Below are 20,257 nucleotides of genomic sequence, written 5' to 3'. Positions count from 1 at the left end.
TGATCAATGACAGGGGGGTGATCAGGGAGTGTATATGGGTGATCACCCGCCTGTCATTGATCACCCCCCTGTAAGGCTCCATTCAGACGTCCGCATGATTTTTACGGATCCATGGATACATGGATCGGATCCGTAAAAATCATGCGGACGTCTGAACGGAGCCTGACAGGGGGGTGATCAATGACAGGGCGGTGATCAATGACAGGGGGGTGATCAGGGAGTTTATATGGGGTGATCAGGGGTTTATAAGGGGTTAATAAGTGACGGGGGGGGGGGGGGGTGTAGTGTAGTGTAGTGTTTGGTGGGACTGTACTGACCTACCTGAGTCCTCTGGTGGTCGATCCTAACAAAAGGGACCACCAGAGGACCAGGTAGGAGGTATATTAGACGCTGTTATGAAAACAGCGTCTAATATACCTGTTAGGGGTTAAAAAATTCGGATCGCCGCTGGCAGGCTGGAGATCCACTCGCTTACCTTCTGTTCCTGTGAGCGCGCGCGCCTGTTCACAGGAAATCTCGCGTCTCGCGAGAAGACGCGTATATGCGTCCAGGAGGAGTAAAGCAACCACCTCCCGGACGCATATACGCGTACGGCGGTCGGGAGGTGGTTAAAAAAAAAAAAATTTGTACCATGTCAGGTATACCATTGCAGTTATTCTGGATCATGTACGTTGTCCATTGTCGCAATGGTCTGATGCCTGTAGATGTACTATGTTATTTTACATTACTGTGTTTTGTACTATAGTGCAATGTGGATAAGATTACAGAAAATGCTCACTATAAGTGATCAATAAAAACGATTTGATTAAAAAATAATAATAAAAAAAAAAAGAAAATGCTGCGCTCAGATGGAAGCTTTCATAGAAGAAACTGCACCTTTAAAGATAATTAGTAAATGGCAGGGGAGATTTTTGATTTTCCTACAGTAGAGATCACTGCTAACGAGCAACACGGGATAAAATGGCAAAAAAGATGAAAGAATTAAGAGAGGCTTAAAGAGAAACTTGGATGTTGTCTTTAAACCTAATGATACAAGTATGAATGTAAGGGTTTTCCAAGACTTTTATACATCTGATGACCTATTTTCTGGATAGGTCATCAGTATCTGATCGGTGGGGGGTCCGACACCCATTTCAGAAGGCACCAGCGCTCGCAGTAGCATTGCGGTCTTCTCCAGCTTTCCCTAGGCCAAGTACACATTCATCGATCACATGGCCTAGGTGCAGCTCAGCCTCATTGAAGTGAATGGGGCTGAGCTGAGATACCAAGCACAGCCACTATACAAGTGCAGGTGCCTTCTAAAACGGCAGAGGTCCCAGGTGTCGGAGCCCCACCGATCAGATACCGATTGTTAACCTATCCTAAGGATAGGTCATCAGTATTTAAGTCTTGGAAAACCCTTTTAACTCCATCTTGACAAAAAAGATGGAGTTAAAAAGGCAATCAGCAGAAACTTTCCTTGTCTCATAGGTTTAATGTCTTACTGCTTCTGTCAAAAAGATGCCGATCTCTCTGTAAGGCCTCATGCACACGACCGTGATTCAGTCAGATCCACATTTTTTGCAGCTTGATTGCAGATCCATTCATTTCTATTGGGCCGCCAAAAATGCAGACAGAACAAGGATGTCATCTGTGTGCTGTCCGCATCACCGTGGCTATGCTGCAAATGACAGAACATGCCCTATTCTTGGCCTTTTTGTGTAAAAGAATAGGCATCTCTATAATAGGCCAGTAAAAAGTACTGGATGCACATGGACTGCATCCGCATTTTGCCGATTTTTGTATCTGCGGACAGCAAAACGGATAAGGTAAAGTGCAGGAGGCCCTAGGCCCATGAGATTTGTACACAGCCTCAGCACAAAAACTCATCCTTGTTGCAGATGGGCAGGTAAAGTAAAATGGGGGATCGGGGAACCTCCTTCAAGTGACAGGTGTGGTTCCAGCCTGTGGATAAGGTCATGGGTGTTATTTGCTGGAGGAACCCCTTTACACAATATTACAGTGCTAGTCCAATACGGTCCATAGTACAGGGTCATACAGTGCCAAAAATTGTGCCGTGCTCCTGAACTCCCATATATTCTGTATCTCAGTGGTTTGTTATACATCAACGGGACATCAAACTGCACATTCACAGAAGAAACCAAAGCATCAGCCTCACATTTCTTCTGTGAATCCTGTAGCAAATAACATGGCAGCCAATGGCAAATCTGACATGTGTGAACATACCCAAAACATTCAGGACGTAAAATAATGAGATATGTGCTAGCTAGTGTTGAGCAAACTTCTGTTTTAAGTTGGGCGTCCAAAGTTTGGGTTATCGAAGAATACCGTTATGGATTCCGCTACCACAGGCGGTAACGGAATTCAGAATCCATAATGAGATTCTTCGATACCCTGAACTTTGGACGCCAAACTTAAAACCCAAATTCGCTCAACACTAGTGCTAGCCATATTACATTCCCCGGATAACGCAACATACGCACACTGAAAGCCTCATGTCATTTCCTCAGTACCAACAGACAAGCTTCGGCTAAATCCACACTTTGTGAGGAGGATTTCATTTAAAGACTTCAGGAAGGTAAGATCTGAGCGATAAGATGTACTGCAGAGATAGGAGCTGCAGCAGTTAATGAGACCAGTCCTGGAGATGAATAGGAGGAGGACCGGGGAGGAGAGGACAGTAGCTAGCACATTCCAGACGTGTCCGTCATTATGGTGGCGGTGGGCGTTAATTCAAGTGTCACAAGGAGTGAGGACAAGCGGACACAATTCCTCTAAAGCCTCAGAGGCTCAGGAACATTGTGTAACTTGGACGATTCTCTTATCTTTTACTGATAGAACTAAATCCTCAAAATTTGGAACCGCTAACTGAACATTCACAAAAACCGCAAGAAACACACAGTATAATAGCTCTGCAGATGACCAAGCTCTTTTAAAGAGGGGGACCTGTCGCTCTAAAAATAAGGATTATAGTTTAATGGGAAAAGATTCAGTAAAACTTGCATTTTATTTATTAAAATCTCAGCTATTTCTGAACTTAGTTACCCAAGTGGGTCTGATAGCTATGTACACTGATGAGATGACCCACTTGGCTAGTGAGCTCAGAAAGAACTGAAATGCAAAATGTATGAATTACAAATTTTGATGAATCTTTTCCCCCAAAAAATATAAAATCAATCATCTCTGTCTCTATAACATGCTGCCTGCAGACTACCAGCATTTTCTGTGTCAGGTTCTCTTTAAGCGGGTCACAGACATTCAACAGCTGTGAACTAAATGGTCCGACAACTATTGCCCCAGAACCCCAATACACATCTATGCTGGGCCTGGCTGAGCATGCATGTATTCTAAATGGGGAGAGGGAAGCAAGATGCTGACAGACACCTCTGGCGCAGCGTGTCTCCACTGAAAGGATGGGGCATGTTGAAACAAACATTAATTCTGCGTCCCGGGTGTCGGACCCCCACCGATCAACTTGCGGTAGCACCGCGCCATCTCCGTGCTCAACAAGCTCAGCGCTGTACAATGGGAAGTGGCTGTACTTGGTATTGCAGCTCATCTCCATTCACTTGAATGGGGTTGAGCTGAGACTACACCATGTGAATGGTGAATGCAACGTCATATGGCCTAGGAAAAGCTGGAGAAGGCCGGGGCACTATGCGAGAGATGGTGCCTGTTCAAACAGCTGATCGGCGGGGGTCCCAGGTGTCAGACCCCCACCAACCAGATACCGATGACCTATCCAGCAGATAGGTTATCAGTAAAAGAAAAAAAAAAAAGAAACAACAACAACTTTAAAAGGGGTTCTGCATTTTTATTTTATTTTAAACTGATGATCTATCCTCTGGATAGATCATCAGCATCTGATCGGCGGTAGTCCGACACCTGGGACCCCCGCCGATCAGCTGTTTGAGAAGGCAGCGGCGCTGACAGTAGTGCCGCGACCTTCTCGCTGTTTACCGCCGGCCCAGTGATGTCACAACTAGTATCACTGGCCTGAGCGCGGCTAAGCTACATTCAAGTGAACAGAGTTTAGCCCCGCCCAGGCCATTGATACTAGTCGTGACGTCACTGGGCCTGCGGTAAACAGTGAGAAGGCCGCGGCGCTACTGCCTTCTCAAACAGCTGATCGGCAGGGGTCCCGGGTGTCGGACTACCGCCGATCAGATGCTGATGATCTATCCAGAGGATAGATCATCAGTTTAAAAAACCTACAAAACCCCTTTAAGGCAAGTTTCCAAAGTGGGCAAACCCTGTATTAGTGTCTCATCCTAGTCACAGTGGAGGATCCATGCCTAACTAAAGAGGACCAGCCCGCTCTCCTGACATGTCTGCATCAATAAATACTTGCATTCTCTATAAAACAATTCTGAAGCATCGTTTTCTGGTGCCATCATCTTATTCCTACATAAAGACTTCCATGAAAAGAAACTGCAGATATATTCATGAAGAATACAAGTATTTACTCAGACAGGCCAGTCAGGAGGAGTCAGCCACAATGGGGGAGATTTATCAAAACTAGTATAAAGGAAAACGGTCTTAGTTGCCTAGTGCAACCAATCGTATTGAGCCTTTCATTTTCCAAATGAGCTCTGAAAAATAAAAGTTGGAATGTGATTGGTTGCGATGGGCGACTAAGCCAGTTTTCCTTTGCATCCGCCCTTTCCCCAGTGTTTATTGGCCCTTATTTCCAGTAGATCTGGTAATACTAACCTGCAGCACACTTTAGTTTGGTTAGCACAGCCTGGGTCTGGTTGTCTCTTTCTCCTCGTTGCTGTGGAAGCCAAAAGAAACAAGAGTCAGACATGGGAAATGACTGGTCTACGGTGGACCCAACAGCCCATAAAAATCCTCTTTAAAACATTGATGGCTTTCGCTCTTGAGAACTGGGAAAAAAGCTGTAATTACTGTATACTGGATTCTCTGGGCTACAGATATGGAAGACCTAGCTTTGTGCGAACACACATTTGGCAGGTTAGCCAGAAGCAGAGAACAGCTAGAAAGAGTTATGACGGCTCAGACTGCAAAGAGTGCGCTTGTAGTCTGTTACCATGGAGATGCACAGTCTGAACAGGACCTGTAGAAACAAAGTGGTAGGAAACCTCCGCACCTATTGCAAAGTTCTTTCACTTTTTAGTTCGCGAGCATTGACAGAAATAGGCAATTTTTGAGAATGCAATCATTGCCTTTAATGTTATACATAGATTACCAAGGGCTTGTCTCATTAGTCATAACCCTATTCAGAATCAGGTCCCCTGGGCAAACCGTCCTGGGTCCCACCCCTGGCAACCCAATCAAACAAGTGATTTTGCCTGGGAAAGCAGCAATTGCTGCAGGGGAAATGTAGTAGTACATGGCGGACATTCAGAGAAATGGCTGTCCTTGGAAAGAAAAGACAGCTCGAGTCTACCAAAACTGGAGTCCCTCATACATAGCAGCTGCTCTCCACTGGCTCTAGTGGGGCACATGGGCCTTGGTGGCCTTCATAAGACAACCCCATTGAGTTTCTCTCTGGATGTATGCAGCTAAAAAGGCTCACCTCAGCAATTTCAGGAGTTGACTCGGCTTTACTGACATAGCTGAGAACATGAGACCAGTTCTGGAGATACACACTGACCTGTGGAGACATGGAAGAGACAAGAACATAAACAGTAAGAAAAGACATAAGGGCACTACCCTCAGATGACCCTCCTCCAACTAGGGAGGGACAGGAAGAATAAATGTGAGCCCCTTCCAGCTCCTCCTCAGTGTCTTACTGGATCCGGACATCCTAGAGCAGAGGTCAGCAGCCTACGGCACTCCAGCTGTTGTGAAACTACAACTCCCAGCATGCTCCATTTACTTTCTATGGGAGTTCCGAGAACAGCCAAGCAAGTGTGCATGCTGGGATTTGTAGTTTCACCACAGCTGGAGTGCCGAAGGTTGCTGATCGCTGTCCTAGAGAGTTGACACCACCACGCACTCTCTTATATGTCTAACCTCTAATAAATCCATAAACAATTCTAAATCAATCTTGTTTTGGGTAGGCATTTATGCTGTGCCGTCAAAAAGAAATGATGGATAAGTGTAATACAATTTTTCCTATCGTCCTTTAGGACAGCACTACATTGAGATATACCAGATAAATGACTTGGGGTAGGACCACAGCCTGCAGTCCTGCCTCCAAATTACATCAATCCTATGATGTTTCACAAAGATATGTGAACTAGCCCACATGGCTGACCAGCAAATCTGTCCCATAGAAGCCTCTGCTCTCTCTCTGTAGGATTCTGAAATAGCCCTTGCTGAATGAGCCCTCATTTTCTCTGGCCTATCCCATCCATGACCCTATAGGCTTCACAAATTGCTAATCTGATCCACCGAGCCTATGGGCTTTTTTTTTTATATTGTCTTTTTTATTAACATTTTGCTAATTTAAAGGGCTTCTGTCACCCCACTAAAGTGATTTATTTTTTTTGGGCTAGTGAAATTAGTTATATTGCGATATATGACAATATAATTGTGTTACTTACTTTGATCCAGCAGTTTCTGCAAAAAACGAAGTTTTATAATATGTAAATTCGGTCTCTACCAGCAAGTAGGGCGTCTACTTGCTGGTAGCTGCTGCAGAAATCCGCCCCCTCGTCGTGTTGATTGACAGGGCCAGCCGGGATCTCCTCCTCCGGCCGGCCCTGTCGGCATTTCAAAAATCGCGCGCCTGTGTTGATTCGGCGCAGGCGCTCTGAGATGAGGAGGCTCGTCTCCTCAGCACTCCCTCAGTGCGCCTGCGCCGATGACATCACCGAAATAGAAGACGTCATCGGCGCAGGCGCACTGAGGGAGTGCTGAGGAGACGAGCCTCCTCATCTCAGAGCGCCTGCGCCGAATCAACACAGGCGCGCGATTTTTGAAATGCCGACAGGGCCGGCCGGAGGAGGAGATCCCGGCTGGCCCTGTCAATCAACACGACGAGGGGGCGGATTTCTGCAGCAGCTACCAGCAAGTAGACGCCCTACTTGCTGGTAGAGACCGAATTTACATATTATAAAACTTCGTTTTTTGCAGAAACTGCTGGATCAAAGTAAGTAACACAATTATATTGTCATATATCGCAATATAACTAATTTCACCAGCCCAAAAAAAAAATATCACTTTAGTGGGGTGACAGAAGCCCTTTAACAGACATAACATACATACCCCATAGCTCTCCTGAATCTCACCTACCCTTTCAGCTGAAACAATAGCCACTAAAAATATAGTTTTAACCCCGTAGTGACCGACCTGTCGTGGGCCTTAATAATCAAGCAATTAAAAAAAAATAATAATAATAATTTATTGTCGACTTCCTAGAGCTAATTTTATTCTATGGGCCAGTATGATTACAGCAACAACAAATATATATATTTTTTTAGGTTTTGCTACTTTTGCACAATAAACCCCCCTCCCCCCCTTTTTTTTTATGAAGAAAACCTTTTTGCATCGCCGCATCCCATGAAGACTTGATTTATGTGGGACGACTTTGTTTTCTTTGGGGTATTGAAAACATTTTTGAAGTTTTTTTTAATCCGGTTTTTATTTATTTTTTGGGGGCGAATATGCAACAAGCAGAAATTCAGCCTTTTTCATCAGATAAGTTCATAGTTGCCGGGCGAGCTTTGATTAATTCTTTTGTGTCAAATGATGAAAAAAATGTATTTTTTGTATTCCGAGTCAGAAGAATTGTCTGACCAGGGAGACAATATGGCCCCATAGTGGTCTTTTACTGCAGGAATACAAACCGTCAAATGCTGTGGTGGTGGTGATCCTCTCTCCACCTGGAAGGGACAGGAAGACCCTGAGGATGAGCTGGAGGAGGGTCAAATTTATTCTTCCTGTCCCTACCTGGTTGGAGGAGGGTCAGCTCAGCAGAGTGCTGTCATGGTGGATGATAGGAAAAGACAACCGCCAGACAAGCTCTAGGAAAGTAACTCTAGGGTGTCAGCATGTGGTTGTGACAAAAGCAGGTACGATGATGGTAGATCTTCACCTTGATGACATTCAAGCACATGTTGATGACGTGCTTAGCACTGGTGCAGTAGTCTCTAGCGCGGGAATAGCATTTCAGTGCATTGCTCAGGTCTCCACAATCCAGATAATGATCCCCCAAATCATCATGGCCTCTCCTGTAAAAAAAATTATAAATTCAATAAAAAGCATCTTTCAGTAGCTACCTACCTCTAGCCTTTAATAGTAGTTAAAGGGGTTCTCCAAGCTACAGATATTGATGACCTATTCTCATGATAGGTCATCAGTATCAGGTGGGTGGGGGGTCTAACACCTGGCATCCCCACCGATCAGCTGTTGGGCTGCCAGTGCTCTGGCCACTACAGAGAGGGCTCTATACACCGTGCCGGGGTACTTTAGCTCAAGTCCCATTCAGGTGAATGGCAGCTGGGCTTCAGTATGCCAGTTCCACAAACTACACAGTGTACACAGAGGCTGAGGATAGGTTATCAGTATCTGAAACCCAGAGAACCCCTTTAATGGCCGTGCTCCCTCACTGATCTACCTCAACGTCTTTCTCTATGTTATTAGAAGACTTCTTGGTACCTGATGCTTTCTTTAATGGAATTTCCTTTGTAATTCTTCAGGTCCGTGTCCAATTTTTCCAGTTTCAGAAGTGCTTTTTTACGAGTTGCCTCCACCCAGGCTGTGTCCAGTGGCGGAGGGTCCAGAGAGCCTTCGGGCAAAGCATCGGGTGCATTTTGCAGCTCCCTGTACAAATACAACGAGTCAGTGGTCTGGAGAGAGGAGGATAGTATGGGTGGATTCAGAGTGGAAGGTGAAAGTCTACAAACGGGGCAGAACATGCAGCTAGAGTGTGTACGACAACAACAGAGATTATAGATAGAGGACAAAGGTAAAGAAATGCAGCAGAATCAGAAGAGCAGGTATTACAGGAGGTGGAAGTGATCCCCTTAGTAACCACCAATACACCATTTTACGGTGGTCACTATGGGTCTTAGGCTGGGCTGCCGTCTTTCCACAGTGGCCCAGTCGAAATGCTGCATGGGTGGCCTGTGCAGCAGAGAGAGGGGGCTCAGCTCTCACATGAATAGCGACCACAGCATCTAAACCGTTACAGAAGGAGCTGACTCCCATTGGGGTGCCAACGTCCTGGCATGGTAGCCCAGGCAAGGCCTGCCTTCAGTGTATTTCTAGCAGGCTGTGCCTTGCTGGCGCAGCCTGCTGGTAGATGTCAGTATAGCACTAACAGAATAATACAGTGCATTGTATAAGCAATGCAATGTATTAAAGAAGCAAAGAAAAGGTTGTCTAACAAAGTCCCCTTGTGGGACTAATAAATAGTTTAAAAAAAAAAAAAACCACACACACACACCTTTTCTCTATTGAAAATATAGCTAAAATAAAATTTCCACCCACATATTTAGTATTGGCACATCTGTAACAATCTGCACTACACAATTATCATATAATTTATTTATACCATACAAGGAATGCCGTAAAAAACTATGCCAGAACTGCTGTTTTTTTGCTTATTTACCACCAAAATATAAACATAAAAAGTGATCAAAAAGTGTTATGTTCCCTAAAATCTAATTGTGAGAGGTACATACCTTATGGTAATAAAAGGTTAAAGAACAAGAAAAAAAACCAATGTGGATAAATAGAAAGGTAAAGAAAGCAATAAATGACAAAAAGAAAGCATTTAAATCACTAAAACAAATATGTAAAAAACTAAAAAAGCAGCCAAACTAGAGACCGAGAGATTAATTGCCAAAGAGAGCAAAACTAACCCTAAAATGTTCTTCAGTTATATAAATGGTAAAAAGTATAAAGCTGAAGGTGTCGGCCCTCTACAGAGTAATGAGGGGGAGTTGCAGAGAGCGATGAGGAGAAAGCAAAGGAATCAAATAAAATGTCAGATGAAATGCAGAATGTAAAAGTGAATTCCCCATTAAAAGTGCCCTGTCTGATTAAAATAGACAAATCGCCAGGACCAGATGGCAAACACCCCTGTTCCTGTTTCCTAAGATAATTAAGTAATGTGATAGCCAGACCCTTATTTCTGATATTTAAGGACTCTATACTGACAGCGGGTGTTCCACAGGATTGGCGAGTAGCAAATGTGGTGACTATTCAAAAAAAGTAAAAAAACAGAGCCCGGAAACTATAGGCCGGTAAGTTTAAAAGGATTCTGTCACCAGGTTTGGGGCTATAGAGATACGGACATGCACGGCTAGATCGCCGCTAGCATGTCTGCAATATATCTGTCCTATAGGGCTGTGTGGCTTTAAATTTCTTTAAAAAAAGGATTTTATAGATATTGTAAATGAGTTTTAAATGTGTCCAAGGGGCTATACGTAACTTACTTGTGCCCAGCCGTGCCCGCCTGTGAAGGAGCCCAGCGCCGCCTATGTCTCCTCCTTTTATCAACGACAGATAGCCGTAATCTCGTGATGCGCGAACTCGCGCATGCGCAGTTCTTTCCCTGAGGCTGATGCCAGCACAGGGAAGGAACACTATACCGGCACTGCGCATGCATGAGCTCGTGCTTCGCGAGATTACGGCTATCTATCGTGGATGAAAGGAGGAGACATAGGCGGTGCTGGGCTCCTTCCCAGGCGTGCATGGCTGGGCACAAGTAAGTTACGTATAGCCCCTTGGACACATTTAAAACTCATTTACATATCTATAAAATCCTTTTTTAAAGAAATTAAAGCCACACAGCCCTATAGGACACATATATTGCGGACATGCTAGCGGCGATCTAGCCGTGCATGTCCGTATCTCTATAGCCCCAAACCTGGTGACAGAATCCCTTTAACATCTGTCGTGGGTAAACTGTTTGAAGGTTTTCTAAGAGATGCTATCTTGGAGTACCTCAATGAAAATAAGCAAATAACGCCATATCAGCATGGCTTCATAAGGGATCAGTCATGTCAAACTAATTTTAACAGTTTCTATGCGGTCTTCACCAAAGCATTTGACACTGTACCGCATGAAAGGTTTGTATCTAAAATGAGAATGCTTGGACTGGGAGAAAATGTCTGTAAGTGGGTAAGTAACTGGCTCAGTGACAGAAAACAGAGGGTGGGTATTAATGGTAAATACTCATATTGGGTCACTGTCACTAGTGGGGTACCTCAGGGGTCAGTATTGGGCCCTATTCTCTTCAATATATTTATGAATGATCTTGTAGAAGGCTTGCACTGTAAAATATACATTTTTGCAAATGACACTAAACTGTGTAAAGTAATTTACACTGCAGAGGACAGTATACTACTACAGAGCGATCTGGATAGATTGGAGGCTTGGGCAGAGAAGTGGCAGATGAGGTTTAACACTGACAAATGTAAGGTCATGCACAAGTCACCTGTACATACTAAATGGTAAAACACTGGGTAACACTGACATGGAAAAGGATCTAGGAATTTTAGCGAACAGCAAACTAAGCCGTAGAAAACCAGCGTCAGGCAGCTGCTGCCAAGGCCAATAAGATAATGGGTTGCATCAGCAGGGGCATAGATGCCGTGATAAGAACATAGTCCTACCACTTTACACATCACTAGTCAGACCACACAGAGTACTTTGTACAGTTCTGGGCTCCTGTGAACAAGGCAGACATAGCGGGTTCAGAGGAGGGCAACTAAAGTAATAACTGGAATGGGGGGGGGACTACAGTACCCTGATAGATTATCAACATTAGGGTTATTCACTTTAGAAAAAAGATGACTGAGGGGAGATCTAATTACTATGTATAAATATATCAGGGGTCAGTACAGAGATCTCTCCCATCATCTATTTATCCCCAGGACGGTGACTGTGACGAGGGGACATCCTCTGCGTCTGGAGGAAAGAAGGTTTGTACACAAACATAGAAGAGAATTCTTTACGGTAAGAGCAGTGAGACTATGGAACTCTCTGCCTGAGGAGGTGGTGATGGTGAGTACAATAAAGGAATTCAAGAGGGGCCTGGATGTATTTCTGGAGTGTAATAATATTACAGGCTACAGCTACTAGAGAGAGATCGTTTATCCAGGGAGTTATTCTGATTGCCTGAGTGGAGTCAGGGAAAATTGGCTTCTCCCTTTATTTTTTTTGCCTTCCTCTGGATAAACTTGCAGGATAACAGGCCGAACTGGATGGAAAGTCTTTTTTCGGCCTTATAAACTATGTTAGCATAGTTGTCCCTCAAAAATAAAGCCCTCAGACATCTCAATAGAAAAACATCTCCGGCAATGCAAAAACATCATTTAAAAAAAAATAATAATAAAAATAAAATAAAAATTAAGCAAAAATGTAAAATGCTAAAAAAATACAAATAGATGTAATTGGTATCGCTGTAATCGTAATGACCCAGAGAATAAAGTTATGTTATTTATGTACCTCAAAAAAACAAGCCCTTATACAACTACATTGACTTAAAAAAAAATAAGTTAGAGCCGATGGAAGGCAACAATGAAAAAAATAAAAATTGGTTATTAAGGCCCAAAACAGGCTGGTCACTAAGTAGATATAAGGGAGGAATAGGAGGATTGCAGAAATGAGCACACGCATTTCTCAGTCACCTGGATGCCTCTGTCAACTTCCGATGAATCTCCTCATACACATCAACATTAAAAGTCCTCTGTACAAATGATAGCGCCATCTTTAGAGCTTCAACCCGCAGCTGAGGGCATCGGTCAGCAATAAACTGCAGCCTCTCAATACGCATGAGGCCACTGTAGCTAGAAGCGTACTGCTCCAGATCCTGAAGAGATGGAAGAACAGACATAAGGGGCAACTGTGGAAAACCCTTAACCTGGGCTCAGGGGTTAGCACATGCATCATTTTCACACCATAACTTTTTTTTATTTATTCATTTTTTTTGTTGTTGCTTTTTACATACAGTTTATCAACAATCATTGTCTCATTTCTTTTTACAATGTACATATCACAATACATATCATAGCAGAAGAAAAAAGCACCGCGGCACTCACCACTGGTCACAAAGTTGCGGTTTGCAGTTTATTTTTCAAATACACATAGTGGACGCGGACAGAACACAGGTGAATGAACAGGCTACAGTTGTTTCGTGCTGTGTTGCGCTGTGTCAATATATCCTATATTTAGTGATTATCCCTCTTATAAATATCCTGCCGGATATCCTAGCCGGCAATCTGTGGGCACGTTCTACAAAATGTTTATAATCTGAAATATCCTGCCCCAGTTGTTCCCTTAGCCAAGTTTGTATTAAGCCAGGGAGATCTTGTCCCTCCACCCCCTCCGGGAACCCCACGCATCTCAGATTGGCCCTCCTGGACCTATTTTCCAGATCTAATAATTTATTTTTAAAGTTCCCTGTTTTCCGCTTCTAAACCCCTTTTTTCTTTGACCATTGTCTGCAGAAGATCTTCTGAATCCGATGTTCTCTTCTCTACTTCGACTAGCCTGTCTTTATATTTTTGTCAGTCCGCCCTAAGGAGCCCCACCGCCTCCTTAACATTCCCAGTCTGGAAAGAGAGGTCCTGTATTGCCCCATTGCATTTTTTTATTTCTAAAAATATGTCCTGCAAGCTGGGCAACTGCTCGTCTTTGGTAGATGTAGTATTCTCCACATCTTTTGTTTGTTGCCGCTCTCCCCAGACTGGGGATCCTCAACGGGTGGTTTCGCAGCCCCCCTCCTGAGCTTGAGATGTTTCCTCCTTCTTCCTCCTAGGGGGGGTAATCTGTCCACTTATATGTTGTTGTTTAGATCTCTCTACTCTCTTGAACATTGGAGATATTGAGGTGTTTAATTCTGGTTGGCCTCTTCCCTTTTTTTCTGCACCCTGTCTAGACATTCTTGGAACTTTATTTTTTTTCTTCCTCTTTACATTACTAGTTCCCTTCAGTATAAATATGCAAATAATTAGCTAGCTTTTAAATAAAGTTAAAAAAAAGCACTGTGACCCTAACTACTCACTGAGCAATGCCCTTAAACCAGAATCAAAACAGTTAAAATAGTCAGGGGAACTCAAGTTCATAGAAGGTGCTATTAGTACTATTAGTAGAACAAACAAAAAAAAAGTCAATTAATGCAGTTAAAGAAGCTCGAGTTCATCCAAAGTGCTGTTAGTAGAGGGGAGGGAGCCATACATTTATGCTTATATGGGAGGACACATCCAGATCTGCTAGTATATTTAGAGAAACTCACGTTCCTCCAAAGATCTGTTAGTGGGGGAACATAAAGTCATGCAATTAATATCTAGCTTTAGCACTTTAAAGACGGCCGTTTCACTCCATTCTCTGCAATTCCTGCAGGGGTCCCAAAATTAGGAATACCAGGCTAGCATCCCCTCTAGTCTGGGAATTAAGGAATTAGATTTTGGATTGCTATGCCGCTGATTCACTAGTTTTTCTGCCCTTCACCCTCGAGCCTCCGCCTTCTCCCTCCAAGTTAATGATGCAGGCTTGACTTCTACTCGTTTACTTCAGGGGAGAAGGGAGTCCACCAACCGGTTCCCACGTTAACACTTAGGCCCCTTTCACACGGGCGAGTATTCACATGAGCGGTGATTTTCACGCATCACTTGTGCGTTGCGTGAAAATTGCAGCATGCTCTATTTTGTGCGTTTTTCACGTAACGCAGGCCCCATAGAAGTGAATGGGGTTGCGTGAAAATCGCAAGCATCCGCAAGCAAGTGAGTATGCGGTGCGATTTTCACGCACGGTTGCTAGGAGACTAGGGCTGCAGCTAACGATTATTTGAATAATCGATTAGTTGCCGATTAATTTCTACGATTAATCGATTAATCGGGAAAAACGACAAAATTACAAAACAGAGGTTTATATGATCTTACTTGAAAAATTATGTTCAAAGGCCATATTAAAACAAATTGTGGACGACACTTATGGGGGATCTGTGGACGACACTTATGGGGGATCTGTGGACGACACTTATGGGGGATCTGTGTACGACACTTATGGGGGATCTGTGGACGACACTTATGGGGGATCTGTGGACGACACTTATGGGGGGATCTGTGGACGACACTTATGGGGGATCTGTGGACGACACTATTATGGGGGATCTGTGGACGACACTTATGGGGGATCTGTGGACGACACTTATGGGGGATCTGTGGACGACATTTATGGGGGGATCTGTGGACGACACTTATGGGGGGATCTGTGGACGACACTTATGGGGGGATCTGTGGACGACACTTATGGGGGGATCTGTGGACGACACTTATGGGGGGGATCTGTGGACGACACTTATGGGGGGATCTGTGGACGACACTTATGGGGGGGATCTGTGGACGACACTTATGGGGGGATCTGTGGACGACACTTATGGGGGATCTGTGGACGACACTTATGGGGGATCTGTGGACGACACTTATGGGGGGATCTGTGGACGACACTTATGGGGGGATCTGTGGACGGCGTTTATGGGGGATCTGTGGACGACACTATTATGGGGGATCTGTGGACGGCGTTTATGGGGGATCTGTGGACGGCGTTTATGGGGGATCTGTGGACGGCGTTTATGGGGGATCTGTGGACGGCGTTTATGGGGGATCTGTGGACGGCGTTTATGGGGGATCTGTGGACGGCGTTTATGGGGGATCTGTGGACGGCGTTTATGGGGGATCTGTGGACGGCGTTTATGGGGGATCTGTGGACGGCGTTTATGGGGGATCTGTGGACGGCGTTTATGGGGGATCTGTGGACGGCGTTTATGGGGGATCTGTGGACGGCGTTTATGGGGGATCTGTGGACGGCGTTTATGGGGGATCTGTGGACGGCGTTTATGGGGGATCTGTGGACGGCGTTTATGGGGGATCTGTGGACGGCGTTTATGGGGGATCTGTGGACGGCGTTTATGGGGGATCTGTGGACGGCGTTTATGGGGGATCTGTGGACGGCGTTTATGGGGGATCTGTGGACGGCGTTTATGGGGGATCTGTGGACGGCGTTTATGGGGGATCTGTGGACGGCGTTTATGGGGGATCTGTGGACGGCGTTTATGGGGGATCTGTGGACGGCGTTTATGGGGGATCTGTGGACGGCGTTTATGGGGGATCTGTGGACGACACTTATGGGGGATCTGTGGACGACACTTATGGGGGATCTGTGGACGACACTTATGGGGGATCTGTGGACGACACTATTATGGGGGATCTGTGGACGGCGTAGTTATGGAGAGGGGGATATGTGCACTGTTATGGGCATAACAGTGCACAGATCCCTTTCCTCATAACAGTGCACAGACCCCCCTTCCCATAGCAGTGCCATACACAGACCCCCCCTCCTCCCCATAGCAGTGCTATACACAGATCCTCCCCCCTCCCCATAGCAGTGCTATACACAGACCCCCCTTCCCCCTAACAGCCCCGGCGCTTGCATCTTTATTTTACCTTTTTACAATGACGCTCCCGCTCCTGTAACAGCCAGGCAGAGCGGACGGCGGCGTAACGTCACTCAATCACGTGACGCGCCTGCTCCGCCCACTTCATGAATGAAGGAGGCGGAGCAGGCGCGTCACGTGATTGAGTGACGTTACGCCGCCGTCCGCTCTGCCTGGCTGTTACAGGAGCGGGAGCGTCATTGTAAAAAGGTAAAATAAAGATGCAGCGCCCGCCCGCCCGCCCGCCCGAATAGCAACGAATCGGCGATTATTCGATAACTGGATTCGTCGACAACGAATCCAGTTATCGAATATAATCGATTACATCGATTAATCGTTGCAGCCCTATAGGAGACGATCGGGATGGAGACCCGATCATTATTATTTTCCCTTATAACATGGCTATAAGGGAAAATAATAGCATTCTGAATACAGAATGCATAGTACAATAGCGCTGGAGGGGTTAAAAATAAAATAATTAACTCACCTTAGTCCACTTGCTCGCGCAGCCCGGCATCTCCTTCTGTCTTCATCTTAGCTGTGTGCAGTACTAGGACCTGTGGTGACGTCACAGTCATCACAGGATCTTTTACCATGGTGATGGATCATGTGATGACTGGAGTGACATCACCACAGGTCCTGTTGCTACACAAAGCTAAGATGAAGACAGAAGGAGATGCCGGGCTACGCGAGCTTGTGGACTAAGGCGAGTTAAATTATTTTGTATTTATTTTTAACCCTCTCCAGCGCTATTTTACTATGCATTCTGTATTCAGAATACTATTATTTTCCCTTAAAACCATGTTATAAAGGGAAAATAATACAATCTACAGAACACCTTCTGTGAAGAAGTTCGGGTTTGGGTACCAAACACGTGCGATTTTTCTCACGCGAGTGCAAAACGCATTACAATGTGTTGCACTCGCGCAGAAAAATCGCGGGTGTTCCCGCAACGCACCCGCACATTTTCCCGCAACGCCCGTCTGAAAGAGGCCTTAAGAGATCTCATTAAAGGCAACCTCGACCCCCCTCAAGTATCCCCCTTAAAACAGCTTGCCTCACCGCGGTTCAGGAGCTGCGCTGCCTGCAGATTCCGATCCGGCGCTGTGCTAGGAGCTGCCCGTCTCACCTTATACCCGTACTCATCAGGAGGGTGGAGGTGGGAGGGCGGAGGCCCGATTTCAGGATGGAGTCGTGATCCTTGTAGTAGCGTTGTCCGAAGTGCTCCGGTCCCACACTCCTTCCAGGGCAAACGGCGTCTCACATGGCAGAAGTCCAACTGGGGCTCAACTGCTTAGTTATCACGGCATTAAGCAGAGCGGCCACATAGCGTACACTTTAGGGAGTCAGCCGGTCCACAGCCAAAGCAGCGTCTCACATGGGCCGGGATCTCACCATTCGGAAGGGAGGTGCGCACGCCAGCTACGTGTATCTGCACACATGCTCCACCTCTGATGTCTGAGGTTTCACACCATAACTTTAATAACCATATCATCTTTCTCTTCCAAGAGTCAAGCTCAGTGCTGCCGGCAGAATAAGTCTCCTTCCCCCTCTGGAAGCTAACAATACAGTCTCTTCCTGCTCCCCCTGTGTGAGTCTCCTCATGTATTGTGTCTACTACATGGGACCTGCTCCTTCCCTGATGAGCAGGAAAAAGCTATTACTATTGGGAGACCTGGCTGTGGGGAGAGGGACTGAGCAAGTGCGACCACCAGCAGCACACAGCTCAGTGAATGGAAGTGCACACTCTGAACACTAGGTGGCACCATACTATGTAAGTAATAAATGTTTACTGGATCATTGCAAATGGCAAATAGTCTTCATTTCTTCCAATCTATACAATGAATCCAATATTAATGGTGAGGCTGTTCACAGGCAGACGGACACTTACCAGGGTAGGGTTTTCCACCACATAATTGATGTCTGGGACATTTTGTTGGTCGTCCTGGGGGTCAGCATCAATCTGCATGGGCTCCACGGCTCCCTGGAGGAACAGTACAGAATAATGAGGCAATGTTATGTCCGCTCACACGTGTGAGTAGAAAATACACATCTGCACACAGCCATACTGCGGTGGTCCTGAAGCCTGTCCCTCCCTGATACCTCAAACATGTGGCTGGACTGGCCGGGGCTCAGGATCCATTCTCCGGAAGCACCCGACATGTAGAGATCTGTCCCTGACAAAGTTGAGGAGCTTGAACTGGAGCTGTTCTTTAGTCTGTCCTGACTGTCTGAACTCCTCGGCCCTGACATAGCGCTCACCTGCTGGAAGCAAACACAGCTGTCACATAAACTAGTGAAGGTAAGGCATACATAGAGCGCAGGGCTGGACAATAGCCGCACACTACAGGAGCCCTGTTAAGGGAGTCTTCTAAAGAATCACATATAATGTCCGGGAGTCCAGGCTATTATCTAATTGATCACAACTGTGCTGTTAAAGCTAAACGCTGTGACCGCAAGATGGGGTGATGTAAAGAAGGGAGCAAGAAAAGGAGTGAGAGAGAAGCTGAGATTCTACAGGGTGTTCTCACTACAGCTGCTTTAAGGAAGAGGAATAGGTCATTGCCAGCGATTGTCTTGACCAATAAAACGATTAAGCTGCTATCATCTCATCAACCCATAAAGGGCATCTGTCAGCAGTTTTGTACCTATGGCACTGGCTGACCTGTTACATATGCGCTTGGCAGCTGAAGGCATCTGTGTTGGTCCCAAGTTCATATGTGCCCGCATTGCTAATCTATGCAAATGAACCTCTAGGAGCAATGGGGGCGTTGCAGTTACACCTACAGGCTCAGCTCTCTCTGCAACTGCTGCGTCCTCTCCACTTTGATTGACAGGGCCAGACATTGTAAATGTTATCACACTTGGCCATGTCAATCAAAGGCAGAGACATATGAACATGGGACCAACACAGATGCCTTCAGCTGCCGAGTGCACATGTAACAGGTCAGCCAGTGTCATAGGTACAAATCTGGTGACAGATGCCCTTTATCAGGCATAATACACTGCAATACATTTGTATTGCAGTGTATTATACTAGTGATTGAGTCCCCTAATAGTGATTTACCCCCAGACGGATCTTCAAAAAAACGGAAAAAAAAAAAACACAAGTAAATATAATTAATGTTAAAAAAAAGAAAAGAAAATGCATTATGTAAATAATGTCCACATAATTGGCAGCAATCTAAGCTATCAGATTATCACTTTATTCAAAAGGGGTTGTCCCTTTGAAGTCATCCCGATTTCTGCTTAGCACCTCCATCCCCACAGCTTCCGGTACCAGCCTGGCCGGAAGTGTGATGTGCCAACGCCCCCAAGTCAGCACTGACAGCCAGTGACCTCATAGCTGATGTGAGCAGGCACGACACGTGACAGCTGAGGCAATTCATAGCTCAGCAGCGGTGACACGCAGCACATCACCCTTCCAGCCAGACTTCCTGGGCCATGAGAGAAGGTGTTTTATTTTATATTTAAACAGCATGCCCAGCCACCACAATTTTTTTTCAGGGTCCAGACAACCCTATTTAGGATGCGTTCAGTGAAAAATGCGCGATTTTGCAAGCATGTACATTCAGGTTTTTTTGCATTCCCGTTCAGTTTTTATAGCACGGGTGAAATGCGATTTATTGCTTTTTGCACACGTGTGATAAAAACCGGAATGTTTACAAACAACATCTCTTAGCAACCATCCGTGAAAATCGCATTGCATCCGCACTTGCTTGCGGATGCGATTTTCACGCAGCTCCATTCACTTCTATGGGGCCTGCGTTGCGTGAATATCTCAGAATATAGAACATGCTGCGTGTTCACGCAACGCAAAAGTGATGCATGGAAAAACAATCGCTCCTGTACACATAAATAGGTCCGTATTCCGTGCAGGCGCAATGCGGTTGCATCACG

At 45.5% G+C, this 20,257-nt stretch overlaps 1 protein-coding gene across 1 annotated transcript in view; it reads right to left on the bottom strand.

Annotated features, from left to right (window-relative positions):
* The window catches only part of GPS1 (G protein pathway suppressor 1), a 38,308-nt gene extending 19,715 nt beyond the window's left edge, over positions 1 to 18,593 (bottom strand). The window contains exons 1-7 of the mRNA XM_044297785.1: positions 18,461 to 18,593; positions 18,249 to 18,341; positions 12,552 to 12,733; positions 8,569 to 8,733; positions 8,006 to 8,141; positions 5,540 to 5,617; positions 4,714 to 4,774 (exon numbers count right to left, since the gene is read on the bottom strand). Of these exons, the coding sequence (XP_044153720.1) occupies positions 4,714 to 4,774; positions 5,540 to 5,617; positions 8,006 to 8,141; positions 8,569 to 8,733; positions 12,552 to 12,733; positions 18,249 to 18,341; positions 18,461 to 18,520 (775 nt within the window). The 5' untranslated portion in view covers positions 18,521 to 18,593. The remainder of the gene's footprint in view (positions 1 to 4,713; positions 4,775 to 5,539; positions 5,618 to 8,005; positions 8,142 to 8,568; positions 8,734 to 12,551; positions 12,734 to 18,248; positions 18,342 to 18,460) is intronic.
* Between the last annotated feature and the right edge of the window lie 1,664 nt (positions 18,594 to 20,257).

Source organism: Bufo gargarizans, chromosome 6 (assembly GCF_014858855.1).
Source record: "Bufo gargarizans isolate SCDJY-AF-19 chromosome 6, ASM1485885v1, whole genome shotgun sequence".
In the NCBI taxonomy this organism is placed as follows: domain Eukaryota; kingdom Metazoa; phylum Chordata; class Amphibia; order Anura; family Bufonidae; genus Bufo; species Bufo gargarizans.
This window is presented reverse-complemented; position numbering and strand designations above follow the sequence as displayed.